Below are 17,410 nucleotides of genomic sequence, written 5' to 3'. Positions count from 1 at the left end.
TATCAACACAGACATTCCCATGGACAGTCTGGTGTAATAAGAGATTTGTTTCTGGGGTTTTGTGGAGTGGGTAAGACAGTTTTTAGTGGCAGGAGAACTATGACCATTGACATGCACTAGTCTAGCACCAGTGACCTCTGCAAATACAAGGACTGGATGGAATATTTCAAAAAGTGTCTCCACACGTCTCCAACACTCTGACTCACTAGGAAATGAGGCCCTATGTCCAAAATTCCAGATTGTCCCTCTACGAGTCTGCAAATTCAAATTATTGTGTCAAAAACGATATTACAATATTGCATTCAGAATGAATTTTATGTAGGTTTTGACACATGAGATTGTTGTGAACGCCTTTATACATTTGGACATTTCAAAGATAAGGTCACATGTAGTGTACGGTTCATTGGACTGTTCTCTTGCACCTATAACCATTGCAGAATGCTTTGTCAGCATATTGGTATGAATATGATTTGTTTGAAAGCTACTACCAAAAGTCAAACGTTTGGACACACCTTTATTTTCATGATTATCTGACTTATAGATTTTCACTGAAGCGTCAAAACTGTGAGTAACACGTAGAATGAAGTAAACAAAGACTAAACTCAAAATAACTCTGAACTGGTTTTAGATGTTTGTTTTTTTAAAGACAGACATCTTTTAATTTCGTCAGTGCTTTCACTGAGAGAAGAGTTTGCAGCTGTCAACAAAGCAAAGGGTATAGCTTCTTTGAGGATTTGAATATGCATTTTTAAAAACGTACTGCATAATTCCATATAGTATCAAGTATTTTTGCATCAAGTATTTGACGTGTTCTGTGTGTGTCTGAAAAGTAGAAAGCAGTAAACATAAAGACAATAAAAGGTGTGTCCAAACATTTGACTGGGAGTGTAGTTTAAAAGTAGCCTGATTCATCAGCCGGGTTCATTTTGTGGAAACTGTCTGACCTCTCAGCATTAGAATCCATTCACTCGATGGTAAGTGGGTACTTTTTAAATTTAACCAATCACTGCTATTTGGTCGTGACGTATGTAATGCGCCGCTAATGGGGCTAACTGGTATATTAAGCTTTTTCCAAGTCCTGTAGGAAGAAGGACAATAATGTCTTTCTGAGGCAAAGCTCCAATACATACTTAACTTATTTTCAATATCCAAATTAACTAGTAATAATACAGGTCAGCAGTAAATCATCTGAATAGCCTGTCTACCCCATGCACAAACACATGCACACGCACACATATGGTCCACACTCACCAGCTCCTGTCACCTTCGTCCCTATTTGTCTGTAATCTTCATACTCGTAATAATCGTATCGTAATGTTTGTCTTGTATCTTGTATGTTGTTTGTTTCCTATTTGTTGTAATGCATGTAGTTTTCAAATAAAATTATTAATAAAAAAAAAAGACAATAACGTCTTTCCTCTTGATAAAATTCACCAAAGATTCTTTTTGTTCCGGCTTTAAATCCTCAATCTCAGGAATAGTCGTCAACGCAGAATGTACGGCTCTTCGCTGATTGGCTGGTGCCAGGACTCGCACTTCCAGGGTTTTTGCAAACTGTCTAATGTATTCTGATTCCTGACCTAGTAATTTAAAAATGCACTGTGGAACTTGTCCGGTGGAGAGTCCATCATATGCTTGTTTCCATGGAGATGTTCCTAGAATGTTCCACAGTTCCACATTGCCATAAACTAAAAAATCTCCAAGGAGACTTGTGTAACCCAGGTATTTTTCTGTCCCTGGCCCATCTCTACTTTATATTTTAACCACGGTTGTTCACACTTCCACACTTGCAAGCCAAATTACAGGTTAGATTTGTGGAGAGGCGAGCTCACTCACAGTAAGAATAGATGTTTTTAAGATATTCTTGAGCAATAAATAACACCTATAGTTGAATAAATGCAAGACAGATCAGTTTAATGCCATACTGTGGACAATTTCAACTAAAGCATTAACATCTCCATGGAGACAAAAAGGTTGCAGACCCTCAGAAAAGTTACACGGTGCACCTTTAAGTATCAGTATTATTGATTAGATTAAAATAACAACTTAATAGTGTGGATAATGTGGATAACTTTCTTTCGTTAACTTGTTCCCTTTTTGAGTTGTATGATTTTTGCCTAGATTTTTATTCCAGGGGCCCTCCCAACCACAAGTGGACATTGCAGGTGAAGCGTCTTGCTCAAGGGCACTTCAAACTCTGGCAGGATTTGAACCAGAAATTCTCAAATTTTCAGTTGGACACTTGAATTATTGCTGCCCCCAAAAAATGCACACACACATTTTTTATTTTAATTCAAACTAGTTTTTATTGAGTATCATGTCATTTTTAAATTTCTCTCTCTTTTTTTTTTTTTTTTACACATGCTTTAAAGATAAACCAATAATTAAATTATCCCCCAAAACAACCCCAGAACATTTTGTTTCTGGGAACATTCAAAATAACACAAAATGATCTTTTATATCATTTTCTGGGAATCAAACCTGGGACTTTCTCGCTGTGAGGCAAGTGCACTGAACCCCAACATTTATATCTCAAACTTGAACTGATATTTCTTGTACATATTTGCAATTTGTTTCAGAAAGGACTCTTATAATAATGTGGTAATAACATTTCAACAGAGACAAGAATTTGACAAACCCTCCATTAGAAAAGTTACACAATGCAGCTTTAAAGGAGGTCTATTCTGCAAAATTTACTTTTCAGAACGTTTAACCATGTTATAGATGTTTCCTCTCACCATTCACTCACCTGTAGTTGTATTTGGAGTGATTCGTGCATGTTGTTCAAGACAACCTCCGCCCACTGCACTGCAAAAAAGCTTGGCCAGAATGTAAGATATAAAGATTTATATCTATCAGAAAATGACTTAAAAGTAGTGAAATGATCTGTCCATGCAGCAAGATCATTTTACTTGACCAGTTCTCTTAAAATAAACGACCTCTAGACTAGAATGAAACATCTCCGAACTAGTAAGTAGATAATAAATCTGAAAACAAGACAAATAATCTGATATAAATTTTCAAATCTTGGCCAGATCAGAGAAATTTGCAGTGTGCTACTTTGTTCTATAATTGTATTTTCTTAATTGGTGATACATCTTTTGTTTAATAGAGATGTGCAGTTCCAGGACTGAAATGATTCCAGTGAAGGTGTATGGAGTTTAAAAAGACATTTGAAAGAAGAACTAACCCTAAATATGCAGGGTTTGTTTGTTAAGCATTTGAGAATGAAACAAAACACAACTCCAGGTTCTGTATGTTTGTGATGAGGAAACATTGTACCACAAATCAATAAATAGCGTCATATGGATCAGTCCTGGTTTAAGGCCGCTACACACTACAGGATTTTTTTGGTCTTAAATGATTTTTATACATACAAAAAAAGTATCATATTTTCTGGGCTATTGGGCATTCTGGATTATAAGACACACTGTCATTAAATGGTCTATTTTCAAACTTTTTTCACAAATAAACCACACTGGACTTTAAACAAAACCCAACAGTGTGATGGGTGAGTGGTTTTGTTTGTTTGTTCGTTCACGGTGACTCTAGGCTTTGTTCAGTTGTGGCGTGTAGGGAGGGTGCTGTCTGGGACCAACGGATTGTTGGCGTGTTCACAGTGACTCAGTTGTTCAGTTGTGTCTAGAAGTGGCACATTGCACTCGCTTTTTCGGTTCGTTCCTCCGTTCTGTTCGTCGTCGGCGTGGAGTGATGAGTGTGTCTGCGGTTGTTTTTCACTGTGCGGTCGCTGTCTGCTCCGTGTGTGTTTGCGTGCGTTGCGGGTGATGCGGCTTTGTAGTTTACTGAAGTCGTGCTGGGACACCTGAGTGGATTGGTGTATAGGGCGCTCTGGATTGTGGGGCACGCGGTTGTTTTTTGATGGGGTTGGAGGCTTAAGAGCGCGCCCTATAGTGCAGAAAATACGGTATACACCACAAACACAAGGAGAATCTTATGAGGCTTAAAATCTGATCACAAAGACTGCAGTGGGATCTGTCTGCAGACCACAGGATATAAAGTTGTGAGCGCGATCACGTCAGCTGTTTCCTGTCTACAGTAAAACCAGTTGCTTTGAGACTCTTAAGTGTTTGAAAGATCAGAGCTCTGCAATTCTAGTTTAGATACAAGTCAAAACTGTGTCATTATTATTTGTGAAATGTGAAGAAAAACTTCAGATACAGGATTTTTAAAGCATAAAAGGTTGGAGATAAAGTCCTGGGGAAGTAGAGTCACTGTCACTAATCTGCAGCTTCACCTCGATCCGTGCGCTGTGTGGATGTAAACAGACACACGTGAGGAACTACTCCCACCTTTTTACTTTTAACTAACTCTTCAAACTGGATTAATAGCCTGGTTTTGTGGACTGGATGTTATTATTTTATGGATAATGTGGATGAGATGCTGCACTTTAAATTTACCACTTTACAAGAGGAATAAAGTTTTCTCATTATTTTCGATATAGTTTGTATGTTGCGTCTCTGTGTCTGTCACTCCTCTGCCCCCGACGCTCTGTTTTATTGTCTGTTGTCGTAATGTTGCTGATGTTTGGTGGTTATGATTTTACAGAGCAACTCAGAGTCACACTGACACCACACACATAAGGAGCAACTTCAAAATCGCACATGAAGATAAAAAGTCGGGTCACGAGAGAAGCAAATCACAGCCAAAATCGAGCAAATTCTCCAGTTGCGTATGGCGGTCTTTAGACTCCAACAGTAAACATTCACATACTAGAAAACAATGAGCATCTCCATGGTAAATCAGAAAATGTAGGCGAAGCAGACTTGTCCAAAACATTGTCCAAAAGTCTTCTGCTACTTTTTTTTCCACAAACCGGTCAGTAAGGTGCTCCTGAACCTGCCATTGTAGACTCATGGAGCAGATATAGATGTCCAGTCCAGATAAGAGCTTTGAACATGTCCGTTCCTCTTCAGGGTCAGTCCTTCAGGCCTTCCTCACAATGCGACCGCTCTTCCTCAGCTCTCTGGCCCGGTCCGAGCGCTGGGATTGGCTGCTGGTTCGCCACACTCCCGGACACACCCGCGCCCTGGTACAACACATGGACACACACACACACACAGAGTTTTATTAAAGAGTTACTTTTAAACTCCATGAACTCCAGACATTCCCATGGACAGTCTGGTGTAATAATAGATTTGTTTGGGGTGTTTTGTGGACTGGGTAAGACTGTTTTTAGTGGCAGGAGAACTATGACCATTGACATGCACTAGTCTAGCACCAGTGACCTCTGCAAATACAAGGACTGGATGGAATATTTCAAAAAGTGTCTCCACACGTCTCCAACACTCTGGCTCACTACGAAATGAGGTCCTATGCACAAAAGTCTGAACTTTCCCTTAAACAGCAACGTTAGTAGCTCAGTGGGTGGCAGTAGCAGTATTTGAAGGTTGGTGGTTGGAATCCTGCTCTTGACATAAACATCATCAGATCCAAAGACCCACAGGTTGGCGGTGTGATTTCAGCTACACTGGTGTATGAGTGTGTGTGTGAATGAGTGAGTGGCTCCTTCTTGGAAGCGGAAAAGCACTTTATAAAAATGTGACCATTTACATTTATGTAATTACAGGTGGTTTTATAGCTTAAAAATAAATAGAAAAACAGGCAAAATCTGACTGTGAGTGGCGTCGCCTCTCCACAGATCTGACCTCTAACATGGTCTGGTTTGGGCTGAATCCCATTACACCCCTTGACCATACCACTTTCCCGTACCCCACCGTTTTGCACACTCACGTCTAGGGGTGTCACAGTTACAGTTATGGCAGAGGGTTAGGGGAAAGCGTCAGGGATATATTCCCCTCCAAACGAAGATTTTTCAGAGGCACACTCCAAACTGGAGGCACTGAAGGGGTATGAGCAATTTACCTGAATGTCTTGCGAATCACCGACTAGATGGCTGCTACCACGACCACAGAGACAAAAGAAGTTCACAAATGTAGTGTAGTAAATGTATTTTCTCCATTATTTATGGTTTAAAATGTGTGATAACCGCTGTATTGTCTTAAGTTTAAGGTTGTTCCAGTGCATAATAGTCATTTTCTTCATAAAATACACACGAAAAAAAAATCGCTAGTACTATTTTGAGTAGTGTAACGTTATTTGTGATCGGTTGATGCATGGAACTGAAGATGTGAACGAACTGCGAGCCCACGGAAGAGAGACCACCACAGTTGTAGACGGAATGTTGGATTTCTGGCAAAAGCTCGTCGTGTCTCTTACGTAAAAGCTGAGGAGACTACCGATGAAGTATGTGATTGTTGAAGGGGTTCGTAGGGGTTTACTTTGAACCTCTACCGCTTGTTGCTCAGTTTCAAGGGGTAGGGGTAGAAATTAGAAATGGGATTGGCCCTTGGTCCCCCTGAAGATAGAAAAGTAGAAAGATACCACACTGTGAAACATTCCAGACAAAGCAATAACATCTCCATCGAGACAAACATTTATCGGACCCTCCATCAGAAAAGTTACACGACGCACCTTTAAGCAGCACATTTACAGACGTGGTTCAGATGAGGTTCAAACCCCAGTTCTTTACATGCACAGTTTTGTTTTGTTACAGCGCCACACTTGGAGCACTAGTGTAACTGCGCCTGTAATCTGCTCACACAGTCCTGATAATGACAATAACAGCTGGTCATTGTTTGGCTGCAGAGAGCACAATCTGATCTGATCACACAATCATGTCATCACCGTTTCCATTTTTAAACTCAAATGAAGCAGGCCAGTCACAGGAATAATGATCACCACAGACACGCATGCTTTTCAGTGCAAGAAACACAACCAAAATGAAAAAAAAAAAAAAAAAAAAAAAAACACAACTTGCTTTTATTTTAGCCTGTTTTTTGAGCTAATACGTTACACAATGTGGCTTTAATTCATACCCGAACCCCTTATTTAAATAGTTACTAAACCTGAATCATTTTAATAAACTATTTGCTATTATCTATGATTATTTTTCAATTTCTTTATGTCATTTTTATATAATGTATTAGGGAGCAAGTGTGTCTGTCTGTAAACTGAATGAAGCAAAGACTGAGATGATACTGTTTGGCAGAGGTGTGGACCTGGACTTGAGTCAGGCTTGAATCACTATTTTTAGGACTTGAGACTGATAAAACAGACTAAGACTTGGGACTCGACTTGCTCTTGAAGCTCAGTGACTTGGGACTTGAGCCAATGATGTTCATTTTGTCTTCTTATATACTTTAACTTCTTAGGTTCTTTTTAAAGACAATGCAGTAAAGTTTATTTACCTTGTTGAAGCAGCCGAAACATGTCAACAAGGTAAATACACTTTACTGCATTGTCTTTAAAAAGAACCTAAGAAGTTAAAGACTTGGGACTTGACTCGGACTTGAGACCTGTGACTTGAAAAGACTTGATGCTTCTCCTAAAAATATATATGTTTTAGAAAATACTTTTCTCTTTACAGTTGATACATGCAGTGCTTAATTTTACACTTCTCTGTTTGTTACTTTGGATGTAGTACCATGATGTGGTATCCTCAAATGTACTACAGAAATATTCAGTACAATACAGTACAACAGAGGGAACTACAAAGAACATGATCCTCCTATTTCAATGCAGACTACACGACAAAATAAGTGCATTGTTAAATCTGAATTCTTTCTGTTCTGACCGTAATGAGTCACACTAAGTTCTTGTCAAGACTTTTAAAAAGGAAAACAAATTGCATTTCTACAACTCTTATATAAATACCCATATATAAATACACCATGACTTGACCAAGACTTTGTGTTTGGTTTGTGTACTGCTGTCTCCTCTGCCCTGTGTGTTCAGGTGTTGTGGGTGGGACCTGATTGGCCAGCGAGCAGCCAATCAGGTTGGAGAGGACCATTTAAAAAGGAGCGCTCTCGCTTTCTTGCTCTCTCTCTCGCTCTCTCTATACACTTTGCATAGATTTACTTTGTTAGTTTTGTTATATTTTTTGGTTTGTTTATTTGGCACAACTGGCACACGCCTCGTCCCACCAACCTTTGGTTTGTTTGTTTTCTGTGCACGTATTGGTGAATGTCTGGCCCAAAAATAAAAACTGCCAGACCTACTTTGCCTTAAGGATTGTTTTATACTTGTTGTCGCTTGTCGGACATAGGGGACATAACAATTGAAATGACTTGAAGCTCAAAGCAGATGACTTGGACTGGACTTGGACTCATGGGCCAGTGACTCGAGACTCAACTTGGACTTGTCTGTATTTGACTTGGGAATTGGAACTGAGGTCAAAGACTTTAGACTTGCAAAACAACGACTTGGTCCCACCTCTGCTTTGCATCTGGTAGTAACCTCATGGGGACCCCTCAAAAATGATGTGCGCCCCACAGTCACCAACCTTGGACAGTGTTTTTAAATTTGACAAAGAGATAGATTTGAACAAGTTGTGCACACTTTTATTTCATCACGCCTGGACTTCTGTAATGAACTTTATTCTGGCATCTCACAAAACGCACTTTACCGATGACAGTGAGTCCAAAACTCTGCGGCACGACTTTTAACAGGAACCAAAAGAAGAGAGCACATTATTCCAACTTTTACGTCTTTGCACTGGCTTCCTTTTCATTTTAGAATTGATTTTAAGATTTTATAGTTTGTTTTTAAAGCTCTGAATGGACTGGCCCCACAGTATGTCTCTGCCATCCTCCAAATTTACATCCTCGTGTGCTCTGAAGTCTGAGGTCCAGCTCCAGCTCGTAGGGCCTAAGACCAGACTTAAAACCAGGGGGACAGGACCTACTCTGTGACCGACCCCAAACTCTAGAACAGCCCTACAGTGAAGAGTTTTAAGTCTCATCTTAATACCCAATTTTAGTCTCTGGCTTTTAACACTGTGATAATTGTGTGCTCCACTTTCATTGATTTTTGATTTATTTTATATATTTATTGCTATTCTGTAGTTTTGCTCTTATTTTATTTTACTGGTTTTATTGTTTTAAGACTAGTATGATTAAATCTGAGCTTTTATTTTTTCATTACATTATTATTGTTGTTATTACTATGTATCTGTGCAGTGCTTTGAAAATTGTTTATGAAATGTACTATAGAAATAAAGTTGATTGGATATATGTGTGTATTTTGTCCATTGTGCTGTGTATTTCTAACATTTGGTGTTTTTTGGACCCCCTTGAAAACGAGTCAGCACATCTCAAGGGGCATTCCAATTAAAGAAAAGAAAAAAAAATGCTGCTAAACTATACATTATGAATGAAGTCTTCTTAGATCATGCTTTATTAAAGGTCCTATATTACATAAAATGGATCCTCGTGAGCTTTTAGTTATGTTATAGTGTTACCTCATCCATCTGTGTATCATTCATTCACTCGTTTTTCAATTTAAAACGAAAAAACAACAATTTTCTTCATTATTTGTCTCCAAAACCAAAATGAGAAAACAGATAATGATTCGCTTTTTGAGTTTTTGATTTTGTGTTTAAATGAATAATGGAGAAAAAAAAAAAGGATAACGACCGTTTCCTGTTTTTGGGAGTTAAACTGTGATGCCGGACTTTTGCGCTGAATACAGACTGGACCAGAACTTAAACAGGACTAAACCAGGACTAAACCATTTTCAGTCCTGGTCTGGTCCCAGTCTCTGGTCCGGGTCTGTCTCAGTCCCGGGCGCAGTCATGGCCTGGTCCTGGTCTCAGTAGCAGTGGGGTCCAGGTCTCAGTCTAGGTCTCAGTCTTGATCTGGTTTCAGTCTGGTCGGACCTGGTTTAGTCCGTACGTGGCGCAAAAGTTCGGCATCACAGTTTAAGTCATGGAAACAGGAAACGTCCATTATCCATTTTTTCCATTATTCATTTAAAGACAAAATCAAAAATGTTATCTGTTTTTTTAATTTTGGTTTTGGAGACAAATAATGAAGAAAACTTGTTTTTTTGTTTTCTTATTTTTGGTTTTATTTTGAAAAACAAACGAACAAATGATACTCGGATTCTCATCAAAAACAGACCTGGAGTTGTGTTTTGTTTCATTCACACATGTTTGAGTAACTCTATTATAATGAGTCTGTCTACATCTCCAAAGTTTAAAATGCTCTGTTCCACCTTGTGATGTCATGAAGTGGTATTTTTCAACTTAGTGTCTACCTTTAACGTTTACATTTAGTAGAGATTGACATTTCCAGGGCTGAAATTAACCAAACGATTCTAGTGAAGGTGTATGGAGTTTAAAAAACACTGTGGAGCACTTCCTGTATTACCACATGACATCACAAAGTGGAACAGAGTGTTTTCAGTTTGAGAGAAGAACTCAGTCTAAATATGCAGCTTTTCTGTGTGAATGAAACAAAACACAACTCCAGTCTGTCTGTGATGAGGAAACTACATTAGAACACAGCTCAGAAAACAACATAATATGGACACTTTAAGACTAAGACCCGGTTACCTGCTCCTGGGCGGGGGTCCGGTCCGTGCGCGTCCCCTCCCGCTCTGCTTCCTGTACTGCACCCAGCCACACACCAGCTCGTGCGCGATCATCACGTACAGGAGGAAGATCAGCACCCCGGGGTCCATGCGCCAATCTGCCCCAGCCCGGTCACGGTCTCCTCCGCTTCGCCCTCCCTGTGCTCCCGGCTCCGGTCTCTGCGGCGGCGGAAAGATGAGAGAGCGACAAGAGAAAGGGGAGAGAGGAAGGGGAGAGCACGTTGCCGTAGAGACGCCTCGGTTGCTAAGGGCGACTCCTCAGCATCTCCTCGGCAGTGAAGGCGGCCAATCACGCGGCTCAAATCAAAGCTCATTGTTAAAAAAAAATCTCTCTTCGTCAGCTTTCTTATGTAGGGTGAACTAAAAAACATCCATGGGTTTGAGAATGATGAGAAAGACTGTTACCATAGCGATTAACAATAGCAAAATATTGTATCTGTTGAATGGGGGAAAGTCCTCAGTATGATGCGTAAAAGGAAGGTGAAATCATTTTTTCTTTCATTGAGCTGCTCCCTTTTCCTTTAGATTTTTAAAACAGATGCCCTTCCTGTCACAAGTGGACATTGTGAGGGAAGTGTCTTGCTCAAGGACACCAGCATCAGCGGGATTTGAACCAGCAAATTGCAAGTTCTCAGCTGAATCATTGTTGGTCCCAAAGATCATTTAAATATAAGACCTACCTTTACAAAAAATAAAATAAAAATAAAAAAATTAAATATATACCGGTACATGTTTATTTAAATTTTTTATTTTTTTTTGTATTTTTATTGCACATGCTTTGGAAATTAACCACAAATTAATTACCACAAAAATGTATGGAAAAGACACAGGGAGAACATTCAAAATAAAACAAAATGGACATAATTTTTCATCATTTTCTGGGAATCAAACCTGGGATCTTCTGGCTGTGAGGCGAGTGAACTGATCTCTGCACCACCGCCTCCTCGACATTTAAGTGTCAAAATTTGTCAATTTATGTCAATTTGTTTTAGAATAGACTTTTTATAAACATTTTTCAGAAGTGTATAGATCCTCCAAATAATAAAGAACCTTGCACCATTATATTCCACTTTAGATCACTACTAGGGGTGTGCAAAAATATCTAAATATCGATATATCGTATCATTTAATGTGACGATACAGTATCGATATCGTGGGCTACTGTATCGATATATCACCAAGAGTATTTTTTGGTATATTTTACTAAATTATTTTGTTACAGAGCTACAGTTTTGACACATTTGACTTTTCCATTGTTTTGATGATTAAAATGTTTGTGTTTCAAATTAACTTTTGCACTTTTTTTGGGATTTAACAAAGACTTTTAGTATCAGAGCCACGATTTAGCCGTTAATTTTATTGAATCCTACCAAATTGATTTGAAATATATCGTTTTGAATCGAAAGTGCACTGTATTGAGATGTGTATCGTATCGTGGCCTATGTATTGAGATATGTATCGTATTGGCAACTTCTTAATGATACCAGCCCTAATCAATATCGGAATATCGATATATCGTATCGTTTAATGTGATGATACAGTATTGATATCGTGGGCTACTGTATCGATATATCACCAAGAGTATTTTTACATGTGTTTTACTAAATTATTTTGTTACAGTGGTGCAGTTTTGTTGCTTGTGGAGTGAAAGGAAACTCATTTATGCGACACATTTGACATTTTGACACTGTTTTGAGGATTAAAATGTTTGTGTTTCATATGAACTTTGCACAAGAAGTGGTTTAACAAAGACTTTTAGTATCACAGCCATGATTTAGCCTTTATTTTTTATTGAACTGTATCGAATCGATTTGAAATATATCGTATCGAATTGAAAGTGCACTGTATCGAGATATGTATCGTATCGTGGCCTGTGTATCGAGGTATTTATCGTATCGGCAACTTCTTAATGATACCAGCCCTAATCACTACTATTACTATTACTATTATCATTACTACTGACACTTTGCCGCTGATGTCGTCAACATAACTAGAGGCACTGCTTTGTTTGAAGCTCTGTTACACAACTTTACTTTAATCTGAGCTTTGTTTTACACAGTCTGACCATAAAGAAGTGACTCAGCTGGAGCTACAACAGGTGATGATTTGTGCTGTTAAAAACGTCCCTCTCAATAACATCACCGTCGTCACTCTCACCATTTATGTTGAAAATCAAACTCCTAAACAGGACCACAGGCCCCTGAATATGTGCTGTTTAAATCCATTTTGTAATTTCTCTTTTTTTTCTATTTTAGCAGCTAAACATTCCATCATAGACAACCATGCAGTACACCCCGAAGAATCCATTCCATTTCTTTCAGATCTGACCCACTGAAGGCTGCAGTTCCAAGTCTTGCCACCAGGGTTTCCATAGGCGTTCTACCAGTCCACATGGCACAAGTAGTTCTGCTACTGTGGTGCCACGTCCAGACCCACACACAGACCAGCTCAGACCGGCTCAGACCGGCTCAGTCCCGATTCACAGAACCGACGTCCCCATAATCCTGCAAACACACCGCAAGCACAAGAATCACAAAAGAACATTTAAAGAACAAATAACATGCTTACTTTGGCATTTCACAATTAAGAACTTCAAATGATCACTAATGAAATAAAAGCTTCAGTGCTCCCCACACTCTGATCTGATGTAGCTGACATCTACTGGCAGCAGAGAGAATTACCACAGCAAAAACAATTAAACTACGTAACGAGGAACACGTCTGTAAGTATGCAGAGGTAATGAGTGTGATTTGATGAGAGAAATGCTCACAAAAAGTCTGCCGATGATTTATAAACTTAAAAACAGTGCAGTGTCTCTGTCTGTGACGCAACAATCCTGGGGAAATTCAAACCTCTTTGGCGACTGCTCAGAGGCTTTTTACAGAGGATCACTGAAACCAGCGTGAATACAATTCTACTCTAAATATGTTTTAAATAAAGGAATAACATTGTAACATATCAAAAAGCTAAAAAAATAAATATGGCATAACGTGCAGAGAAAACAAGAACTGTGTCTGTTTGCTGCAGGTGTTCAGTCAGTGGGAGCGGGTGGTGGGTGCTCTTGGAAAAAGGATCAAAATGTAATCACAACAGAATCCAGACACTCCAAAGAAGGAAAAATTGCACAAAAATGTTTCCTCGTGCGATTTTTACTTCTTTGGAGTGCCTGGATTCCATTGTGTTTAATGGCATAATATGTGTACTTTTGTCCAGCTGCAGATGTTATTTAAATTTAATTAATTTTTTTTATCATTTGTCAATTTTGAGGGAGTGGATACCCGGCACATCAACAGCAAGACAGACATAACAAATATAAAACTAACACGCATACAAAGAAAGGAAAAAAAAAGAAAAAAAAGAAGAGAGAAAATAAATAAATAAATAATAATAATACAAAAATAATAATAATAAAAAGAAAAAGGGAGGGTAGGAGGGGTTGGGGGAGTGTGTGTAGTACAGAGTTTCTCAGTGCAGTGTTTGCATGTGTGTATTTACATTTTAGGGCTGTCAAATCAAATTTATATTTACATATTTCCTATTTCCTTCCCATATCTTTCGTTCGTTTGTTTTTGACCACCCCAAAACGCACCTACACGTACATGACATTATACAAACATTTACATACACAGATATTTTGACATTGTCCAGCAGTAGATTGATGGATGTTCTTTTTTACTGTGCTTTGTCCAAACGGGGTTATAGATATAAATGAATTTCTTGTTGAAATTTAATTGTACTACAGATTACACACATATGCACATTTACAACTGTGTGTTTGTAAGTGAAGGCAACTGTTTTATTAATGGTACACTAAGTCACTTTTCTGCGACCTGCTGGTCTCCATAGAGATGCTTTTTGGAATGTTCCACAGTATGGCAATAAACTGTATCAAACTAATTTGATGAGTTAGTTTTGTTTTTCACATTTTCAGTCAGTAAATCTGTCTAGCATTTATTTAAAGGTGCAATATGTAATTCTTTTGAAGAACGACCACTACACACTTGTTTCCATGGTGATGTGACTTATCTATTCCCATGAAGACGAGCAGGAGATACCATCAGGCCTAGACTGATCCAGGGGCCGCAAGTGAAGCATTTTGTATAATTAAAAGTAACGAGGAGCTTAGACTATACGCCTGAGTCACACCACAATAAAACTGGGACCGGATCTGTGGAGAGGCAAGCCCATTTTTATGCCAAACTGTAGAACTGTAGAAGGAAACTCCACCACAAAGGTTCTAAAGGTATTGCACTTGTTTTTATTTTGAGCAGGCTTGTTTTTTCCACAGATCTAACTAGTAACTTAGCCTTCTGGCCTTCGTGGAGATAAATAAGTTAAATGTCATACTCTGTAGAAGTCAAGGCAAAAGAATAACATCTCCATGGAGACAAGCAAGTGGGGACCAAGATGTTGAATACACAAACATCTTTTACTGGTATATTCAGAGGGCTGGGCACAAACTCACTGAGAAATGGTTGAAGCCAGCTGCCATCGGGTGGTTTTGAACAGGTGGGACACTCAAGTGATCATCCTGCAAATATACACACATTGATTTGAATAATGGTGCATTCAAATATGTCTTTGCAGTTCACTGAATTTTTTGGCTTTCAGTTGAACAGGGATATCAGTCTGGTCTCCACTCCATCCGTTACGCCTCAAGTCAGACTGAAACTCGCTTGTCTCGATTTGTCAGATTTCAAATTTAGTGCTTCGCTCATTGATTCTGTAGAAATCTGTGATGTTTTTCAGTGTCTTATGATATTTTTGCTTTTCTTTTTTCCCCTCATGAGCAGCCACCAAACAGCTTAGGGAGGTTCAGTGATCAGACTCAAATCTTTGTAAAATATTGGAGAAGTGCGTGTTCTAGATCCCAATTCAAAAATGTGTCAGCTTTGTATTATTTTTCAGGTCCATGTGTCCTGTGTGTACTCAATTAAACTAGCTTGAAGAAACATAACATAAACATAAACACTGTGGTGAACTGATTTAACAAACCAGTTCTACTCGTCTGTACGTGACTATATCGTTACGTTTTTCCCGCAATCAAAACCACCAAAGACGCTCCACCTACTTCATATCATCTTCCCATCTTGGGCGAGGTGGTGTCCTCAAAATACTCATAACATTTTTGTTTGGATGACACAGACAATTTGAATATAGAATACAAATTTTAGGAAGAAGGGACAAATGAAAATAGTGTTCAAGGTCCATTATGTAACTTTTTCCTGGTGGAGTGTTTCACCTGTCAACAATCCCGCAATCCTCAGTTCCAAAAGTAAATTTCCCAATATTTTTTTCACATAGACATTGATGAATACAACATTTAAAATTGATTTCTGAAACTTAAAAAAAAAAAAAAAGTTATAAAAAAATATTTCTAAATCTTTCATTTTACATGTGCTTTCTGGACTTAAAACAACAGCATTTTGGATATTAATCAGCACATAGCTCAGGGGTGGGCAATTCTTTTTTCCATGGGGCCACATGAGAAACAGAAAATATTGTGGAGGCCAAAATGCTCAATTCTGCATAATATTAATTGTACTTCTTTATAAAAAACAGTAAAAATCATTGTTTTGACGAGCTGCTCAGACTGGTAAGAGGTTATATTATGACTAAACAATGAAAAAGTGAGGCTGCCGAACAAAAATGCTTCTAAAGTAAAAGACTTTCAGCTTTAGTCCATGCATGAGGTAAAAGGATAAAATATGTTTATTCTGTAATTCCAAATGAGCTTAAACAGGCCGGTCAAAGTCAACCAAAAGTGTGGCCTGGGAGTTGGACGATGCCCAGGTCTGACGTAGCTCCATCGTGTCTTTAAACTCTTAATATTTAGAGTTATCGAAAAGTCTATGGGGAAATGAATGGGACAGGAAGTGTGTGGGACCGTTATGCGTTATGCTCCAGAGCAAGAAATGGGGAGAGACATTTGGCATTCGAGTCCGGGAAGTGCACCCACTACAACGCGATGGTAACGACCACAACACATTAAAGGAACAGTCCGGAAACTCAATGCAAAAAGACAACAAACGCTTTCAGAGGCGATAAAAGCAGACGGCCCCAACTTGAAAACATTCTTGTAGACGTGAACACCTGCGGCTTATATTCAGGTGTGGTCGATATATGTACAATTTAAAAATGTAGTTCAATTTAGCTGATGTGGTGTATATTCAGGTGCGTTCAATAGAACTCAAATGTGTGAATAAACAAAGGAGGTAACAACCAGTGTTGGGGAGTAACAGATTACATGTACTGGAGTTATGTAATCAGAGTACAAATTATGAGTAAGTGTATTCAGTTACAGTTACTGTTTCAGTGAGTGGTAATTGGATTACAGTTACTTTGTTGAAATAAATGGATTACACTATTTTCCTGTTTTTACATTTTGGGCTAAATCTTTATATTTATCTTTAAATATTTCATAATTCCACTCATTGCCGGACACTAAACCAGGTCTAAAACCAGGACTAAAACCAGGACTAAAACCAGGTCTAAAACCAGGACTAAAACCAGGACTAAAACCAGGACTAAAACCAGGACTAAAACCAGGACTAAAACCAGGTCTAAAACCAGGTCTAAACCAGGTCTAAACCAGGTCTAAACCAGGACTAAAACCAGGTCTAAAACCAGGTCTAAAACCAGGTCTAAAACCAGGTCTAAAACCAGGTCTAAACCAGGTCTAAACCAGGACTAAAACCAGGTCTAAACCAGGACTAAACCAGGTCTAAAACCAAGTCTAAAACCAGGTCTAAACCAGGTGTAAAACCAGGTCTAAACCAGGACTAAAACCAGGACTAAAACCAGGTCTAAACCAGGATTTAACAGGACTAACAGGACTGCGCGGACCGTGTCTCCTCGTCTTCTATCAATAATATTTAAAATTTGGTTAAGTAAAGACTCGTCTTTTCTTTGTCTTTTATCAGACAAAACTTCTTATGTGAAGATTTCCTCGTCT

The 17,410-nt window shown here is 38.7% G+C and overlaps 1 protein-coding gene across 1 annotated transcript in view; it reads right to left on the bottom strand.

The window, feature by feature from the left end:
• Nucleotides 1-12,923: 12,923 nt before the first annotated feature.
• Nucleotides 12,924-17,410, bottom strand: part of mamdc4 (MAM domain containing 4) — a 44,875-nt gene continuing 40,388 nt past the window's right edge. Inside the window, 2 exon segments of the mRNA XM_055153209.1 lie at nt 12,924-12,959; nt 14,921-14,986. Coding sequence (XP_055009184.1) covers nt 12,924-12,959; nt 14,921-14,986 — 102 coding nt within the window.

This window comes from Boleophthalmus pectinirostris, unplaced genomic scaffold (genome assembly GCF_026225935.1).
Source record: "Boleophthalmus pectinirostris isolate CB_2022bp ecotype Guang Dong unplaced genomic scaffold, ASM2622593v1 HiC_scaffold_18, whole genome shotgun sequence".
Classification (NCBI taxonomy): domain Eukaryota; kingdom Metazoa; phylum Chordata; class Actinopteri; order Gobiiformes; family Gobiidae; genus Boleophthalmus; species Boleophthalmus pectinirostris.
The sequence above is the reverse complement of the archived record's forward strand: the minus strand, read 5'-3'. Positions and strand labels throughout refer to the sequence as shown.